The sequence below is a fragment of the Alligator sinensis genome, unplaced genomic scaffold (genome assembly GCF_000455745.1).
Source record: "Alligator sinensis unplaced genomic scaffold, ASM45574v1 scaffold144_4, whole genome shotgun sequence".
Classification (NCBI taxonomy): domain Eukaryota; kingdom Metazoa; phylum Chordata; order Crocodylia; family Alligatoridae; genus Alligator; species Alligator sinensis.
The window spans coordinates 631047-650270 of NW_005842190.1; the positions used below are offsets into that span (position 1 = coordinate 631047).

At 46.1% G+C, this 19224-nt stretch overlaps 2 protein-coding genes across 4 annotated transcripts in view; one reads left to right on the forward strand and one right to left on the reverse strand.

Annotated features, from left to right (window-relative positions):
• Window positions 1–7037: 7037 nt before the first annotated feature.
• Window positions 7038–15720, reverse strand: LOC102374490 (cytochrome c oxidase assembly factor 5). Of its 2 annotated transcripts, XR_324162.3 has the most exons (4): window positions 15519–15720; window positions 14596–14679; window positions 8067–8158; window positions 7038–7406 (listed from the first exon to the last, which is right to left on the reverse strand). XR_324162.3 is itself a non-coding variant. In XM_006026322.3 (3 exons), exons 1-3 carry the CDS (start codon window positions 15618–15620, stop codon window positions 8117–8119), a joined length of 228 nt encoding a protein of 75 aa, XP_006026384.1. In that variant the 5' UTR covers window positions 15621–15720; the 3' UTR covers window positions 7038–8116. The 2 variants fall into 2 exon arrangements, 1 of the variants encoding a protein (XP_006026384.1); XM_006026322.3 differs by having other exon boundaries at window positions 7038–8158.
• Window positions 15665–19224, forward strand: part of UNC50 (unc-50 inner nuclear membrane RNA binding protein) — a 9447-nt gene continuing 5887 nt past the window's right edge. Inside the window, exons 1-2 of one of the 2 annotated variants that reach the window (XM_006026325.3) lie at window positions 15665–15803; window positions 16061–16338. In XM_006026325.3, the coding sequence (XP_006026387.1) occupies window positions 16065–16338 (274 nt within the window). In that variant the 5' untranslated portion in view covers window positions 15665–15803; window positions 16061–16064. The remainder of the gene's footprint in view (window positions 15804–16060; window positions 16339–19224) is intronic. The other variant, XM_006026326.2, reaches the window with a different exon arrangement.

The window sequence follows — 19224 nt, forward strand, 5'->3', positions numbered from 1 at the left end:
TGCGCCGGGCTCCGGCTCCCGCCTGCCCGTGCGCATGCGCAGCCCGCCAGACCCCTCGGCGCACGCGGCTCCGCCCTCTCCCGCTGGCCCCGCCCCCGGCCGGTAAATACCCGCCGCCTTGCAGCGGCCCCACCTCCTGCCGCAACGGCGAGGAGGGGGCACCCAGTCCAGAGGTCCATCCAGCGTGTACACCCTTCTGTACGCGCCTCCCCCACATGACACACGTACATACATACAGCCGGATACACACCCCTAGGCGAAGCCATGCCTGTATGTGCCCGCGGGCACGCACCCCAGCATGGGATACTCCCCTCTCTGAACAGCGGTGTGTACAACCCATATATGTATGCACACAGGTACACTCACCCATAGCCCTAGGTAAAGCCATGCCTCTATGTGCCTGCACCCCACCATGTGCGCACACCCTTGTATTCTCTTGCATTTGAAATCATGTATTGTTTTAAGTCAAGTAAGCATGCGTTATTCAGACCTCTATATCCCATCTTACTCCCTTATTACATGTTTAAAAAACTGGTGCTAAGATATCCAAACTGGCCACAGTGTATTGATAAGCAGGGGGGTAGGAAGAGGAGAGAATCCTTTTCCTGATGAGACTTCATGAAGAAATCTCTTACGTTTTCTTTTACTCTCTACCTTCAGACATTTTTTAAATGTGCTAAGTAATATTTCTCAATAGTTAGCTACTTCCCTTCCTGTAAGAGTGGTAAGCATCTACTGTAATGGGAACAAGTGGAAATGGGAGTACAGCATGCTGCACTGCCTTGTGTTAGCTGGTCCCATGCAATTAACTCTCACTTGAAAACAGAGGTGTATTCACCCCCATTCATGAGCACACAGGTACACACGCACACATCCCTGCCTGTAGACAGGTGCCTGTATGCACATGCACAGGCGTGCACCCCCCCACCTGTGTGCACACCCCAGTATGTATACACAGGTGTACGCACCCCTCTATAGGTACACCCTCCCCTCTATGTGCACATGCATACATTCATGTATGCAGACATGCCTGTATGTACACACAGGTCCACCCACGTGTACACAGTCACACATGTGGGAGTTTGTCATTAACCCACTTTCCAAGTACGATCCAGCCCATTCAGGCCCCATCTCCCACTGCCAGAAAGTAGGTGCAGCTTCAGCAGCCAGGCCACTATGTACCAAGACAAGAGCTAGCCATTTCTTACACACTTGCCTTCTCATCAAGGAGCCCTAAAGCGAGCCAAGCTTCACTTCGCAACCCTGCTTGTTCGGAAGTGACCTCACAATTCCACCATAATCCCATGGATTACCAAAAAGTGAGGAGGCTGATATCCCTTTGGGATGGGGCACAGGGCCCTTCAATAATCCCTAGTCTCCAGGAAATGCGGCTTTAAATAAAATCTCAAGTATAATAAAACCCAAGATAAAAATCACAGGAGTTAAAAAGCAGTGGAAGATGCCTGAGCCATAAGACATTTAAGGGTGTTATTTGCTCCAGGAAGAACTTCAAGGAGGACAGAAAAGGCACCTAGGGGCTCATATTTACCACAAACGTTTTTTGTTTTGTTTTGTTTTGTTTTTTGGGGGGGGAGGGGGGGAGGGGTTATTCAATTAAACCTATGTTCCAATGTTTAATTTAAACTTTCAGGAACGTAAGATGGGAAGGGTTTTCTGGATCATTGAGTCCAGGCCCCTGCATTCACAATCATGCATCCAAGGAACCCCCAGTATTGCTACTCCAAACTCTCACAGAAGTACAAGCAAAAATACCCCAAACACCAAGAATACACTGTATCAGTGATTCTCAACCTTTATTGTACCAGGACCCATTTGTAAACATCAATGACCAGTCCTGACCCAGGGCCCCTCACTCCTGACCTGCAGCCCCCCATCCCCAGACTCCGAGTGTGTGGGGTAGGGGGCCCAAGCAGCCCTTCCCAGGCTGGAACGCTGCCAGTCTTTAAGGGAAAGGCTATGGTTTCCCATGTTTTTCTCCTTTAAAGGAGAATCCATTTTTAAAGCTTGTTCACGACTGTTTCATATATTCTTCCGACCCAGTTTTGGTTCACGACCCACAGGTTGAGAATCACTGCCCCATAACAGGAGTTAGTTACCTTGTAAGGCTGTGGGCCAGACTGACTCCGCTTAGGTCAAGAAGTAGGTGGTGGGTAGATGTTTCTCTTCTCCTCCCCCTCCCAGCAGCACTGGGAGAGAAACTCCAGTAGAAACCCTCCTGATCAAATGGCTCCATGGGCTTGGTTGTTAAGCCCTGCCCTAGAACACACTCGAGGTAGAAGCAAGGCAAATGAGGGAAGCTAAAAAATTCTGCAGGTGGATTTTCAGAAACTGACACTTTTGCTTCTAAGAAGTCACAAAGAGCACCTATATATGTGCCTGAACACCTACTTCCTAATCAGCACACTCCAACAGCCTTGGCATTACGTGTATTCAGTGTCCCCACACTTCAAAATGGCAGGGGGACACTTTAACTAAAGCTTGTCGAACGAGCTGTAGTTGAAGTGCCCCCACCACCATTTTGAAGTGTGGGACACTGAATACACAAATTGCTGCAGGCGCTTTAATTAGAGGAGCTCCTGAAAGCTGCTCTAATTAGAGCACCCACCCCCGACCCCAGAGCACATGTAAAGATGTCCAAATAGGTGAAATCACCAAACAGTTTTGCTTCTGGATCTTCCCTGACACTAGAAGATGTTTTAAAAATAAACTGTTTTAACCAAAGAACTCTTATTTTAGAAGCCTACATTTTCCCCATCCAACTCACTTCCCCACAGAAACTTAAAATGAAAAAATAGAAAACCAAGGGAGAACCATCTCACTTCTTAACTTTCAGGACTACCACCACCTCATAATAGGCCAAGATCTAGTTAGATTCTGCAAAAACCTGTCTTATGTGCATGGCCTAATTTCAGTAACAGTAATTAAAACTTTCATTAACTTGGTCTTGAAAAAATATCCAACCAAATTTTGCATAAAGAGGTCCTGATAAACACTCTATTTTTCTTATCTTCATTTGACCTCCATAACCTTCTACATTTAAAGAAGTATGAGCACTTTAAAAATTGGCAAAAGACTCCATTAGCAGTCATCAATCTTGGCAGACCATGGAGACTGCACTTTTGATGGGTTACAGGGTACCACCACAGCTGCTTGAGTGGCTGAGGAGTCCGACACATGACAAGCAGACTCTCCAGCAAGTTGCACATACAAACTTAGTTGCGCCAGTATGCAAAACACCATTTTGTTTGGCCTGTCTCTGATGCCTCTTCTCTTTCTCATCATTGACCTACTACATCTCAAAGTGATGTAGGTCCCGCTTCATGGCAGCTTTCTGCTAGCAGCGATCTGAAGTGACTGAATCCCAGCTTTGGCCACCAATGCGCAGCTCACAAAGGTTTTTCTTGCAGACATCAACCAAACAGAGTTTTGGCCATCCAAGTTGATTCTTGCCAATAGCCAGCTAATCATAGATTTGACCATCACTCAAATAATTCTCATGTCCTACCCAAGGGAGGCTTCTCTGTCTCAGGAGCACAAACGTACTGGGTATCATGGCCCATTCCAGAACAGAAAAGTTGGAGATTTTGTCATGCTGCGTTATACCCAAGATATGGCACAGACATCAAAGATGGAAACCGTTCAGTTTTCTTTCTTCCTTGGCATAAGGAGTCCATGTTTTCCTGCCATACAAGAGAGAGCTAAGTACGCAAGTGTTGTAAATAGATATTTTTGTTGAGATGTAGATGGACATCTTATATTGAGGCAAAAACTCAAAAGCATGAGTAATTCATCAGACAAAAAAAACCCAAACTTGTAAAGAATTAAGAAAGAAACATTGGGCATATAAAAACAACAGCTTAAACCACACATGGAAGTTGGCAGTGTTTTGTCAACATATTCATTTCTGTCTTAAATAAAATCCCTAGAGGGTTAATATTTTCTCTTAATTTCACCCAAGAAATGTAGCAGATAGCTGCTAGTGGAAAGCTGCCATGAAGCGGGACCTACATCACTCTCAGAGATAGCAGAATGGTTTGAGTCTCTTGGGCAATTATGCAATAAAAATATTTTTAGACAGGACATTATTCTTCACAAGATTAGAACGGAGCAAATTTTCTCTCTTAAGTTATTTAGATAATCATTTAAAGATGCAAGGTTCATACAACTTGCTATGTGTCCTAGATACTTTAACAGTTGTTTTCAGGCTATGAAGCCCTAACACGGTGTTTTTACCTTGAATAAAGTACAAATTCAAAATGGTAACCTTAGGGCACCAACAGAGTATTTATGAAATACTGAAATATCAAATACCAAATACTTTATTAAAATGTAACAATGACTGATCCCTTTTAGAGTATATTCAATGAGAAGGATGACCTAAATACTTACTTATATTCGGCCAGAGGATTTTTAGGTGAAGTTTCTGGTGATGGTTCTAAGTTTAGTTTGATGATTTGGCTCCTGCTTCTCACCACAGCAGCATTCATCTGAGACTTCAAAGTTACAATCCCTCCCTTAAGGAAGATTTATGTTTGGGAGCCCTTGTCTTTGAGTCCCCAAAATATCCCAGTAATATTTCACAACTAAGACCTGACAAGGTTCAGAGTAGGCATATGAGATGATTGACCTTTCCTCAATTTTTCCTATGAAGGAAAGAAATGAGTAGTATATCTGATTAAAGTACTGGGCAGACTCTTCCGAGCATTATGACATTTTTTTAAATGTTTTGTGCTTATACAAAAATTGACAGGCACATTTTATAAATCCCAAACAAAAACAGAAACAAAAAGAGAACTTGATAAAAAAGTGCTTGTACAAAACAGACATATATATATTTTTTTTTATATTAAACTAGCAGACCACTGTACAATTAAAAAAATATATGATTTGTGGGTTTATCATTGCAAACACCAGTCTATCTTGTGACACATTCTCCCGTTGGCAGCAAATACAAAATTTATCAGAAAAAGATTTAACTTCCTTTTAAGCAGCTGCCTTGTAATAAAGTAGCCAGAGATTCACAAGTCCAACATGAAACCAAAGCTATTGGTTTAAACAACAGCATGAGCAGCATAAGTACATGGCTACCCCCTATGTAAAAATCAGCTTCATGGGATCATATGCCATCATCCATTACACAAGAAGAAAATTTATGTAATCTGTCTCCTCATTTCCTAATCTTGTTTCCTATTCAGGTTGGCTAAACTTTGATTTCTCCATTAAAGAGTTGTACAAGGTCTTGAGCCTAAAAAACAAACAAATCAATTTCCACTGCCACTTCCTCCCTAAAAAGCCTGCACAGTAGCCACTTTTAAACTTCTTTAATATTAGCTGAAAAAGACCTACTTAAAAACTAGTTTAATTTGATCAAATACTGAATAAATTGAGCATATTTAGGGACTATATTTTTTTTAAATGTTTCTTGCTTTCTCTTGTCTCCTGTTTAGAGGCCATGTTTCTGTGTTCATCTTTTATAAAAGGAACACATTCATCACATTATTTCCTGAGGACACTACCATATTTTTCAGGTACAAAATATTTTAGAAAAGGAGAGCAGCTTAATGGAAGGATTCAAATGTTCACAGCAGAGGGACAGGGCATCTTTTGGTGTGACATATACAAGAAATATGCTCTGCCCTGGTCAGTTAAAAAGTCTCAGAAAAAAAAACTGGCAAAGTTTGTAACTAAGCACAAGAAACATCTGTATGCAGATACTGAACTAATGTCTGGAAAGGTTCTTTATTCTGTATCCTACCCCAAGGCTTCCCTTTGGAACCAGTACAGTTCTACACTGTATCAAGAGTGGTGGACTTGCTGGGAGAGGCATGCCTTTGTGCCCCCTTGGTTTGGATGACTAAGGGAGGCATCTTTATGGGATTCAGACTAAAGGAAGCACCCTAAGTTCCTGCACTGGGTCGAGCACCCTCCAGGTCTATAAAGCCTGTGCATTTCAAGAGGTACAGAGCCACTAACAGACCAAGACTGTGGTGGCAGCACTGTCCCCAGGCTCGCGGATGTGCTCCAGGAAGGGGGTCAGCTGGACATGAGGTACCTCAAGGAGGCACTCAGAGCCTGGCAGGAGGATGGGCGCAGAATTTTTTTTTAAGAATTATTGAAAAGTTTAGTACAATATTGTTTTGTTTGTTTGTATGCTGTACTTTTTTTTGTTTGTTTTAAACTGCTGGTGCAAATCTTGCTGCATTTTCAAGGTGTAAGGTTTATTAAACAGTGAGGACAAAGTGCATAGTCTGTTTCCTCTGGAGACAAGCTACTTCAAGAGCAAAAGCCAAAGGAAGGGTCTTGGGGAACTGCACTTGCATAGCAGTTGCATAACAGGGAAAATTGAATGGCACTGTATAGCAAAAAATTCCTGATATCAAAATACTTACATGTTATACAGACACACAGATCTGGCATTGGGAGAAGACATTCCCAGTACAAAAACTGAATTACATTTTTCCTTTTTCTTCACATTTATTCTTCAGTTTTCCATCTTAACTATTTTATGATTTATGAGATTACAAATTTGTAAATTAAGTAGTGCAAAAGAAAACTTTCAGCTTTCCTACAGGTTCAACAACAATCAATTTAAATTAATACAAATGGCAGTTTGAAAGTTATATATCTATATAGACATTTTAAGGTATTTAGAAAGGAGTGAGAAAGCAGGAAACACAGAAAGTTAAAAAGTTACAAAATGGGTTTATGGAATGTAGTTCCTGTTTGATGATTTTTTTTAAAAGGGTGGAATTGCAGTAAAGTGCTTCTGTTTGAGAAGACTAAAGGAGTCCTCCCATAAGGAAATTGGGAGATTCTTGTAAACAAAGGTCTTCTAGATAAAGATAAGTCAGTATTCTTCTAAACTGATGGTTAAGTGAAAAAAGGAGACATTTAACCACCCTAAAATCTTGACCTACAGCTTCTTAATTTTATTACTATTTGTTAGAATGAAGTTGCAGTTCCCCGAAAAGCTTCAGTGATTTTGTGACAAGAACAAATATTTGAGACAACCAGAATTATTTTAGAGAACCCAAATTTTAATGCAACTTTCCAACAGTAAGAGGCTATAATGCATTAATACATTTTACACTAATAATCCTATTCAAATGTTGTAACACAGCAGTGCTCAACCTCTACAGCCCTCCAGGCTAGATGAGTGGTGTGGGGCTGGTCTGTGAGCCAGATCCAGGTTGGTCCACGGGGTATGCTTGCAGATGCAATGTGGCATGCTAGTGTGATTCTGGAAGCCGCACACAGTTGCGGTGCCACTGCATGCTGGCACAGCCCCGTCAGCTGGATCTGGTTGCAGCAACACCGTGCATCCGTCCAAACTAGCATGTGGGGCTCTGGATCTCAGGGTTCCCCACAAGTCCAGAAATTTGGCACTGAGGGGAAGAGGTAATAACATTAATTGCCGTGGCTCTGGGAAAAATTAACCCGCTACTTCTCCCCTGCCACCAAATATTGGGACCTCTGGTGAGCACTACAGGCCAAAGAACATGGCTCCGTGGCTTCGAGGTTGAGCCCCACTGTTGCAGCAGGATAAAATAAATGTCACTGGTCATGAGTGACTGCACGGATACCAATGCTACTCTTAAATAATCTGGAATAACTCCTTATTGAGCAACATAAGCCTCTGGGGAAGGAAGTGACTAACACATACATTTCTTAGTCTTACCAGTTTAGGAAACGAGCCCTATTCCTAGGTCTCCTGAATGACAATGCAAAACAATAGTACCAACCTCCATCACTGAGTAATATTTACTGTGACAGCATTTCAAGGTTTTTAGATGCATTATAATTTAATACCCAAGAGGGAATCTAAACTTGAAAATAAACACCTGATACTGCTCTAGCTCATTTTGTAGTTCATACAATTTATTAAAAATGCACTAAAGTTTTCATGTCAACCAGAACAGCCACCCTAATTACTTTCTTGTTAGCATTTTGAGGTTAATGGACATTTATTAGAGTCCTTGAAATAGGTATTTTCCATGAGAATATTGCATGACTGACAGGGTACAACAGATATATTCTTGTTTTACTTAAGGTAATGATGTATCCATGATTCCCCAGGTTGGCACTCAGAAAGGCTTCAGTATCCTTTCCTTCCTCTGAATCTTGATCTGGAATCCAACTGAAGAGGGAAGAATAATTAAGTCAACATATTGCTAAATATGATACAACTGCTAAAGGAATTCCCTACAAGTACCTGCATTTCTATTCCCGGCACTTTACAAACAGGTATACCATAAGGCAAAGGTCAGCAGAGAAAGAAAGAAATACAATTTCCAGTGAGACCTTGGCTGCACTACCTTCAGACATGTCAATCATGTTAAACATTAATTGACTGATGAGCAGGCATCCTGGTTCTCTGATAAACAACCCCCACAATTTTCAGATTTAAAAAAGTAACCCAAAATACACATTTTTTCATAATTAAAATGAAACACTACTAATATATATGTGGTGTTTCAGTTTAATCATGGAAAAATATGGATCTTGGAAAAATGGGGATTTTTTTTTTAAATCAGAGAAAACCAGGATCCCTGCTACTCACAAGTCAGTTGCATGTAAACATATAGCAGAAAGAGAGGCATAATTTGGGTCTGCAACTGTTTCTCTCACCTTAAGTTACCAGTCTTCAAGGAAGCTAATACTCTGGCTGTACTGTATTGCTACAGCCTTAAAATGAAGAATTTACTGCTCAGAATTCACTGATATCACAGAGTAAATACATAAAACATAAGACTGGCCAGACTGTGCAAGAATGCATATGTACCAATTAGTCACCATACTGTGGTGAGGAACATATACACTCCCTGCATCCTCTACTATGAGGCCTGAAACTCTAATCATTTTAATCTGGTGTAAACAGTAGGAATGTATTCATTTGAAGACTTCATTTAAGATATGCTATATGTCTCACTAGTATCCTGAATATTAAATTGATTCCAGAGTAAAATTTTAAATGTGTGGCCTTGTAGTTTCACTGAGCAACAAACATGACTGTCTTGGGTCTTTGAATCAAGAAAAGGATAAAGAAGCAGTATCTTTTTAATGCAGTTACATCTGGCTTTTTGTATCTCAAAATAAAGGAATGTAGTCATTTTAATCAGTCTCCATTTCATATTGAGATATTTGGCATTCCACTCCATTTTGTGTTATAACTGCATTAAACAGAAATGACTCCTATAAAGGTCATGAAAACATGGAGTTGATTTTAATACTGTAATTGTTACCTGTGCGTGCTCTTGTAGCAATACAAATGAAGCAAAACATTTGCAACTCTGACTGCATTTATGCATGGTAAAGTTACTGTGATTTAGTTTATGTACCCTACTACAGGGGCATGGAGAGGTGATGGTTACAGCATACCAACTGATAAGCACACTCTGCATTAATTCCCACTCCCTCCATATTTTTTTTTAGTTAGAAAGAAACTGCACTACAGAAACAATGTGCGGTAAACTGAACATGCAGTTGTATGACGTTCCACTGTATATGAACAGTAAATATTATATATTTGGAGTCATTCCATCCCCCCTTCCTCCCCACCCCTCAAAAAAGTTAACTGTTCTTCCTTGAGTGAATTAAGAAAATTCACACTGTGAGGGAATATAAGGCTCTTACACATCAGTATCAATAAGATGGGAGAGCTTAAGTATGGTTCCACTTTGGTACATCCCCTTGATTCAAAATTAACAACTTTTAAAATGATTAGGTACTATATGTTGCTTAAAACCAGAAAGAAGCCACATGCTGGCCATGTCTGGAATAGTTTGATATGACTTTTTTTTTTGTAATGTCATGCCCATATATACATGTAACCTTTCCATACAAGATATTCATAGCTAATCTTGGGAAACTCTTCCCATGCAATCTCACTTATTTTTAATAAATGGCTTCCAATCACAGCGTGCAAAAACTAAGGCTCTTGGCAGATGCTACACTTCAGATGCAATTAATCGATATCTTAAAGTGTGACCCAGCCCAAGTTCAGGCAATTAACGTAACAATATGAAACCAGCCACAAAATTATTACCCAAAAAATGTGCAATAGTTTTGTGGCCGGTTCCCATCACACCTGAAATGAATGTGTGGCAGGGTGAACCACACCAGGGCTTGAATGGGCCCCAGGGCTGTCTCTGCTGGTCAATGATCAATCAGTCATTGGCAGCATTGGGACCACACTGAGATCAAAGAGGCCCTGGTCCCTTCTGGCTGACTGTCAGCTGACAATCGCAGCAACTGGCTCCAGGACCATACTGAGGCTTAAACCTTGCTGTGGCCCTGACACTGTCAACAATCAGTTGATTGTCAGCTGGCAGGGACTGCACTGGGGTTTGTGCATCCATACGGGACTGAAGCTGCTGCCAGCCAGCTGACTGCTGGGTGGCTCCAGGGATCCAACCAGCCCTGGGGGGGCCCCTTGGAACCAACCAACAATCAGCTGATTGTCAGACACCTTCACCAGTACAGAAGGAGCACAGGATCATGATCCTGGGTCCACCCTGCACTGGCCAAGTAGGACAAGATTGGGGTCTGATGAGTAAACCCAAAATTGCGTGTTCTGCTGTGGATATAGAGCATAACAGGAGGCATGATTATTGGGATCACAGATCAGATCCCATCATGCCTTTAACTGAACATCTCTCAGTGGCCTCAGGCTCGGATCCAAAAGGGAACTTAAACATACTGAAAATCTCTATGCCTAATTTTAGGCATCCAGAATGAAATTAAAAAAAACTGAGTTAGATGCCTAAATTCTATACACAAACACATGGGGAGAATCAGAAACCGAAAAAGGAGATCTCAATAATTAACTGCCTGATTTAAAAACTGGTCTGCAGGAAATGCTGAAAACCATGGTGCGTCTAAAATCCAGCATCTCTCCTCCAGATTTTGGTGCTTACCTATAGCTCTGAGTTAGGTACCTATGTGAAACTGGGATTCAGACCAAAAACACCCTCCTGCACCTAGATGCCTATGACAAGCTTCAGAATCTGGATGACCAACTCCCTGTTTTCAAAACACAGTCAAAATAGCAGGTGGCTCTGGTGCACATCCATTAGAAAAACTTAGTCAGGCTCCCATTTTGCTTGTTCTACTTCTGGCCAATGAATCTTGGCTGCAGTGGCCCAGCTTCAACAAAAGGAGTGGGTAACCCACCCCACCCCAGCCTTCCCTACATCTCACTGCTAGAGGTGGAATATGAAGTTTTGAATAGATCCCTCCCTTTTGGTGCTGCGCAGGCTATAGAATCCAGATCTCTTCAACAGCTTAACGCAGGGGGTGGCAACCTATGGCCTGTAGGCCAGATCCAGCCCGGGAAATCAATAGTTTGCAGTTGTGCCATGCCACCCATCACTTCTGCAGCCCTCCCTGCTAACTCTTTTGCACCTGTGCTTACCTTTGCTACAGAATCTGCCTCTCTACTGCCACTAGGGACAGGGACTGACAGTGAAGGTGAGCACAGGCAGCTTGGGCACTCCTGGAGGGGCAGTGAGGGGTGGAGATTTGCAGCCTTTGCAGCACAAGACAGCTTGCAAGCAGCAGCAAACAGTAACTACTATGCTATTGTATTTGGCAGGCATTATTTTCTCCACCATGTTTTTGATGAAAGTAGTTGTACCTGTTCAAGCCTAAAATTTTTCCTGGTCCTATTCAACTGCATCTTAGACAGGTTTCACTGCATATAACCTGATGTATTGTATTTAATGACTCCTGAAGCTTCAGGTGGAACCCAGAAGTTCATTAGCACTGTAAGTAACTAAGGGCTGTCTAATGCATTTCTTCCAATGTAGGCTGGACCAGACACATAAGCCTGATGACCAGGGATTCCGGTTTTCCCTGATAAAAAAAAGAACTGAAAATTCTCTAATAACGTCCCCCAAATCCATAATTAAAATTAAAGGCCCCCTACAGCCTACCCCCCACCCCCCATGCCCTACTGGTTACCCTCATCCCCCCTGCACAGCCCCTCCAGCTCTGCTTGTGTCACTTGTCCCTCACCCACAGTCCCTGCCCCCTCCAGCCCTGCCAGAGGGGGCCCCCAGCTGCCAGGACTATGGGACCAAGGACCCAGGTCCGCAGTCCCCTGCCCCGACAGGCAGCTGCTCTGCAAGAGAAGAAGCATGGAGCCGGCTCCCCCTGCTGTGGGCTTGGGCAGGGGCAGGTGTGGAGCTGGCTCCCAGCCACAGCACACACTCCCAGGGGGCAGAGGGGACCCACGTCCCCCAGATCTGTGCAGGGGGCAGGGTGGGTGCATGCTGTGGGCTTGTGCTCCCTGCCTTGCTGCCCTCTGCGCTGCAGAGACAGACCCTGGGGGAGGGGAGCAGGGTGGGGAGCATGAGCCTGCAGCACGCACCCACCCCAAACAGATCTGGGGGGCATGGGCTCCCCCTGTCCCCAGGAGTGCATGCTGTGGTGGGGAACTGGCCCCACCCTCAAACAAGCCACCTGTGGCCTCATCCTGCTCCCCACCAGGGCTCTGAGGCAACACACTGCAGCCCTGAGCCTCAAGCCCCACACACTGCCCAGCAGGGCAGCAGCCCCAGCTCAGCCCAACTCCCTACCTATGGGGGCCTCAATCCCCACCTCTTATTTGGAGGAGCTGCTGTCCAGGCTGCCTGGGGCCACGTGCATGTACATGCACGGCACCCCCTGCCTGACTGCCCTGTTCCTGCTCCCTCCCAGTGCCCTGCAGGCTGGAACTCTGCCAGCCTACAAAGGGCTCGCTGAAAAACTACAAAATCCATGGGCTTCTCTGCAAAAATGAGAAATTGACATTTTACTCTAGTAAAGGGGGAAATCTGTAGTTTACTCTGTTTTTCCATGGGAAATGGAAAACCCAGATCCCTCCTGATGACCCTCCAGTAGTAGGACATGGGCTAGTTGGTACAGCTCCTGGAGCTGCTGCCGTAGGTGCCAACTTTGGTTTTTGCCAGTGGGTGTTTTATTTTATTTTTTTAAATTTTTTTTGTGTGTTCCTATACCAAGCCCCACACATGCCAAAAAGAGGCAGAGCATTACTTCAACCTGGCTCACCACATGTGATTTGTGGGTGCTGAGCACCTGCTAATTTTTTCTGTGGGTGCCTGAGCCCCGGAGCACCCATAGAGTTGGTGCCCATGGCTGCTGCATTGGTGCAACTCTAGATGAGCTGCCACTGATCCGAATTATCAGGGGCAACCAAGGACCCTGCATTTGGTAAAAGGAAAGGGTGTCGGGATGGGAGCAGGCAGTAGTGTTTGCCTCCTCGGTTCCAAAGCCATACCAGTAAGCGGTAGGGGTGTGCGAAATGGGCTCTATCCGAATCAGAGTCAAATTCAGCCCGAATCAGAGACAGTGATTCAATTCGTTGATTCGGATCACTGTCCCTGATTTGATTTGGCCGAATCCGAATCTGAGGATTCAATCCTGTTTTGGAGAATCAGCAATTTGGCCATAGACACAGCTTTAAATGTTTTTTCTACATACCTCGAAGTACCAGGCACAGCTCGTGAATGCTGCAATGCTGGGGCAGATGGAGCGTCCCACAGGAACAGGGCGGGGGTGGAATCCCCAGCATATTTGACAGCAGACCTGGAAGTGGACCAGAAGCACTTCCAGTCCACTTCCAGGTCCACCAGGGAGCGCGCTGGGCCCACCCCAGTTCGGCAGTCGGCCACAGGGGGACCCTGGGTGCGTCCCCAGACCCAGGAGGCACCAGTCGCCGAGCTGGGGGGGCGCGGAGGGCCCCCCCAGACACTCCCCAACGGACTCAGAAGTGCTTCTGATCTACTTCCGGGTCTGCTGCCAAGCGCGCTGGGGACCTCCCACCCAACGCTCCTGTGGAACGCTCCATCCACCCCACCATCTCAGCATTTACGACCCACCTGGTACCTTGAGGTATGTAGAAAAAACATTTAAAGCTGCATCTATGTCCGAATCGCTGAATCCCTCCGATTCGATTCAGAGAGATTAAAGGGTCCTGATTTGATTTAGATTCAGCCACCGAATTGAACCAAATCTCTGCCAAGTGAAATCAGTGACCGAAGCTTCACACAGCCCTAGAAAGCAGCACCAGCACCTGAACCAAGCCTTACAAAAGCGAGTTTAATCCCTCACAGGCCACATGTTGCCTCAGCTGCCACTTGGACAGCGGGGCTAAGTGATTTCAGTTAGGTATCCTCTTAAAACATCTGCTACTTGCATCTCCTCCAATGACCTCAGAGAGAAGATTTAGAATTCACCACTCCTTAAGCATCAAAAAGCCTCATCTATTGTTTTCTTTGATATTTAAAAACAAGCCAAACTTCACTGGTCACCTCCTATACAAATATCTAACTGCCGTGTTAAGCCTTCTCCAATGTAAATATCTCTTGCTGTATTATATCTGTTTCAACAAGGGATGCCTTGCTAATAATATTCAGTTATGCTTCTAATTGATCCTTAACAAATTTGACAAGAGTTGTTCTGTTTATCAATGTTAATTTGATTCAGTTTTATAGTGCAGTCTCTCTCATCAGCTCTCTCTAAGAGATAGAGAAAAGCACCAGCATCAAAAATTAAGAAGCTTAAAACACTTACCGTGGATCTTTTGCATTCAAAAAATGAAATCTGCAAACTTCTGCAGTGTCCTTCCTTCAAGCATTGTTTGGGGCTTTTCCCTTCCTGTTAGGGCAAAATACAGGAGTGTAAAAATGGAGCAGCTCTCATTAGTGGAAAGGGCAGTTACAGGTAAGGAACTGTTAAAGGCTTGGTTCAAGAAGTCTGCCTTCAGTTTTTTTCAACGAGAGATGTTTCTGGGCCTAAATGGTGTGTCCTTCATTGCATTTAACTCCCAGGTGAGAAATTCTGAGAGCAGTAAAAGCCCAAGGAATAAATGTTTCGTTTCCCACCCCTATAACAAATTTAGTAAAAGCTCAAACGGATGGTTTCAGTGACAGCGCAGGTGTCCGTAGCAACTGGGCGCCTTAAAAAACAAAGCCTCAACCCTTTTTTTGTTACTGAGAATCCAAGGGCTGTTTTTGTTCCTTGACGCCAGCTGGAGGTCAGGACCTCACTATTCATCACACCCACAGAGCTAACTAGCTATGATAAAAACAAAGACCAGGGAGCACAGGGTCACTGCTGAGGTGGAACCCCCAGCTCCCTGTCATCTGACCCAAGGGGATCCCACGGGTATGGCAATTTGGCAGCAGGAAAGCAGTAGTACTGCCCCTTTTCTGGGCATGTGGGGAACTCCAGGCCCTGAGCTGAACCGGGGGGCCCAATCCCAGCGTAGCAGGCTAGCAGGGGCGGGGCCAGGGCCCCCAAGGCACGAACCCTGGCTGGGGGGCGGGGCCGGGACCCCCAGGGGACCAATCCCGGCTGCAGGGTGACTCGATCCTACGTCACGTGCGCCAGGTCTCGCGCTCCCGGCCGGTCACTGATTGGCTGCCAACAGGCCCTCAACAGTCGTTAGAGGTAGTCGCGGCCAGGCGTTTCCCTCCCGCCCGGCCTTGACGCACCTTCAGGACGCAGTCGCTCTCCAGCAGGCAGGACTGCAGGTCCTCCCTGAACCCCGAGCAGGGCCGCCCGCTCTCCTCCTTCCCCTCATAGTACTTCGGCATCGCCGCCCTGCTCGCTCCTTCCCGCAGCCGCCGTCGCAGAGCTTAGGGCACCGCCATCTTGCCGCCCTCCGACCCCGGAAGCTTTTCCCGCTCCTTCCGGACGGGAACGAACTGGGCCGCGCCGGCACGTGACTGAGGACCGCGCCTGTGCAACGTTGCCGGAAGCCGGGGCCGCGGCGACGGGTGAGCGGGATGGGGCCGTTTGGAATGTAGGGGAGGGGGCCACGCCCGTGGTTGAGGGGCCTGGGGGCGCTGGTGATTGGCGGGGAGCGAGGCTGGTGGTGGAGCCCGGCGCGCGGGTGGTGCTGGGGACGTTACAGGGATCCGGTTCTTGGCGAAGCGCCTGAGGGCTCTTGAGGGGGTGGGGCTCAGCTCTGACATCACGGGCTGGGCTCGCACGGCCCCACGAGGGTGACGCAGCTCTTCTCCCCCCTTTCCAGCAGGATGCTGCCCACCGCGCAGGTGGTGGGCAGCAGTGGAGAGGCGATTGCAGCGCGGGAGGCAGCGCGGCACACGGCAGGCGCCAAGCGCTACAAGTACCTGCGGCGGCTGCTGCACGCGCGGCATATGGACTTCGAGTTCGCGCTGTGGCAGATGCTGTACCTGTTCACCGCGCCGCAACGCGTCTACCGCAACTTCCATTACCGCAAGCAGACCAAGGACCAGTGGGCACGTGACGACCCAGCCTTCCTCGTACTGCTCAGCATCTGGCTCTGCGGTGAGCGCCGGGCTGTGGGCATGGCGGCTGTCCAGGGCCCACTGGCTTGGTGAAGACAGGCCTCAGTGGGTCTACATGGTGCTGGCCACACAGCTGGGTTTCATGGTGGCCTCTCTGGGTGTCTCCGGCCAGCAGCGCCTGCCTGCCCAACACCCTGCAGCTCTGTGGAAGGACCCCACAGCAGCCCGGGGGCCTGTGCACCCTGCTTGAGAAGCACAGCATGCGTAGGGGTGTTTCATATGGCCCAGGGGCCAGGTTGTGTGGTGGAGCTCCATGCTCCAGCCTAGGGGTCCTGGACCGGCCCCATGGGCTGCCTGTGCTGGCCTGGCCGTGCATCCAGGGTGGATGCAGATCAGCACCAGAGCTAGTGCACGGCAGGCATAGGCATCGCACACAGCATCTGGCCTGTGCCAATACAGACCTGGGCAAGCAGGGCTCGTGCAGGGTGTGTATCACATGAGGGGCCTGCACTGGCCCAGTCCTACATGCTGGCTCTTGCACTGAGCTGGTCTCAGCCTTATCCCACCCTGTACCCTTCATCCAGCCCTGTAGGCTGTTTGATGCCCCTGCTCAAGAGTGATCTATCCCTTGTCATATTCTCTCTTGACGTCTGCCATCATTGGTTTTCTGGTGTCAGATGATACATCCCTGACTGTTGTGTTTTAATAGTTATCATCCAAGAATTAGTCTAGTTTCATAGGTTTCATAGACATTAGGGCTGGAAGGGACCTCGTAAGATCATCAGGTCTAGCCCCCTGCCCAAGAGGCAGGAAGTCGGCTAGGGTCAAAGGATCCCAGCAAGATAAGCATCCAAATGTTTCTTTTCAACCTGGCCATGTTCTCTGCCTCTGCAGCCAGCTGTGATAATGAGTCTACAAGTCAATTACACGCTACATGGTGGGGATGGAGAAGATGCTCCAAAGATGCCATCCAGCCCACGGGGCTCCTGGAAAGGCTGAGGATTTGGAGTTGGGGCAGGACAGAGAGTCCCACTGGGGATGTGTTTCAGCAGTGGCGGAACAAGCCATGGCTGCGTTAATCCCTGTGGCTCCCTGGGCTGACGCAGCAGCTTGGGCGCCCACCGTGGTTAATGCTGCTGCAGCTCATACTCCTCTGGAGGAGAGTCTGGATGTGGCCCATGAGGAGCCTTGTGGGGCTAGGAGAGTTTGACATGGTATAAGTGAGAAGGAGGGGAGAGAGTTTTATCTTTCAGGAAAGGTGCAGAGTTTTTCTCAACCCTGCAGAAAGGACCCTAGTCATTTGGAGAGGTAGCTAGCTGTGTTAGTCTGAAGCAAGGGCAGAGATGCCTAAGCTTTCAGTTAAATCGGTAAGGTGCATCTCTGATTCAATTAGTCCAGAAGTTGTTTCTCTGCCTTTCCTTTTGGTAGGGTAGAGATGTTTTATCTGTGAAAGCTCAAAAAAAAAAGTTGCTGAGGTATCTACCCTCCTGGACATTATGGTAACTAATTAGGCATTAGAAAACCCAGCAAAGCTCCTGCATCTGCCTGTGCTTAGATTCCTTGAAGAAATCTTCTTTTAAGTTTATTATGCTCAAGCTTTAAACTGAGTGGGTTCCAAAAAGGACGGATATTGGAACCAAGACCACAGGAATAAATTACTTAAAAATGGGGTGTTTGTTGTGGGTTGTAAATGTTTTGCCATTTAGAAAGTGTGCTTAATGGAGTAATAAAAGGCACCAGTGCAGAAAGAGGCCCTCAGAAATCCAGATCTCTGCACATAAGTTTCTGGCTTTATTTTAAAAGAAAGAAAACACTTTCTAGAGCACTTTGCTAATGGATGGCATAGCACTTGCAGTCGTAGCAAAGCTGGTGCAACTGAAATGCTAATATTCTTGGGCTAGGCAGTATTTCCTAGTTCCATTTGTGCACTGTAGATATTTTCTTGAAAGTCCCAAGGGAACTCCTGAAGAAAATGTCTCAGATGTACTAGGCAGACAAGGTTCTTTGGGTGAATCTGATATCTTTTATTAGACCAACTTAAATAGTTGGAAAACAATTATTAAGCAAGCTTTCGTGTTCAAAAACCCTTCGTCAGGCTAAGGAAGTTTCAGCAGTTGGTGTGTGCTCTTTTTGAATGGAACGAAAAGTAAAGAAGCCAGAGGCTTGGTTGGTATGCATACAAGACAGGTAGTCAGTGAAAATGTAGATTGAGGAGTCAGTGGGTGAGAGACAGGCTGTGGAGGGGGGGAAGAGAGAGAAACCTGGGGAGTCAGATGTTAGGCAGGTTATAATGTGTCATAAATCCAATGTCTATATTTAGTCCGTGATTTTTAGTATCCAGGAGGTTGATGAAGTGGAGTTCATAGGCTCTTCTCTGGGAAGTGTTTTGTAAGTTTCCTTTGAGGATCAGGACTGAGAGATCGGAGAGCGAGTGGTTTCCTTGTGAGAAATGTGCCCCCACAGGTAATTGGGTATTCCTGTCTTTGATAGATTTCTGGTGTGTATTCATTCTGATGCACAGTTGTTGTTTGGTCTCTCCTACATATTTTCCATCAGGGCATTTGGTGCATTGGATGAGGTATATTACATTTCTGGAGGTGCAGCTGTAAGATCCAGGAATGCTGATGGCTCTGTTGTGGGGTGTAGTAATAGTGGGGGTGGTAGAGATGTGTTGGCAGGTTTTGCATTTCTTGTCATGGCATGGTCTGGATTCTTTTGGTGTGTTCTGGGCTTGAGGAAGTTTGCTTCTGGTGATGAGGTTAGCAAGGTTCTGTGCTTGTTTGAAGGCTAGGATGTGTGGCTCTGGGAAGATCTTTTTAAGAACAGGGTCTCTTTCTAGTATGGGTTGCAATTGTTTGAGGATTTTCCGTACCGGTTCAAGGGAGGGGTGATATGTCATAACCAGCGGTGTGCGATTGTGGGGGGG

Coding starts and splice junctions, on each gene's coding strand:
- LOC102374490 (XM_006026322.3), bottom strand. CDS start 15,620: ATGCCGAAGTACTATGAGGGGAAGGAGGAGAGCGGGCGGCCCTGCTCG. Junction 14,680..15,518: donor AGAGCGACTGCGTCCTGAAG/GTGCGTCAAGGC, acceptor TTGCCCTAACAG/GAAGGGAAAAGCCCCAAACA. Junction 8,159..14,595: donor TTGAATGCAAAAGATCCACG/GTAAGTGTTTTA, acceptor TTCCCTCTTCAG/TTGGATTCCAGATCAAGATT.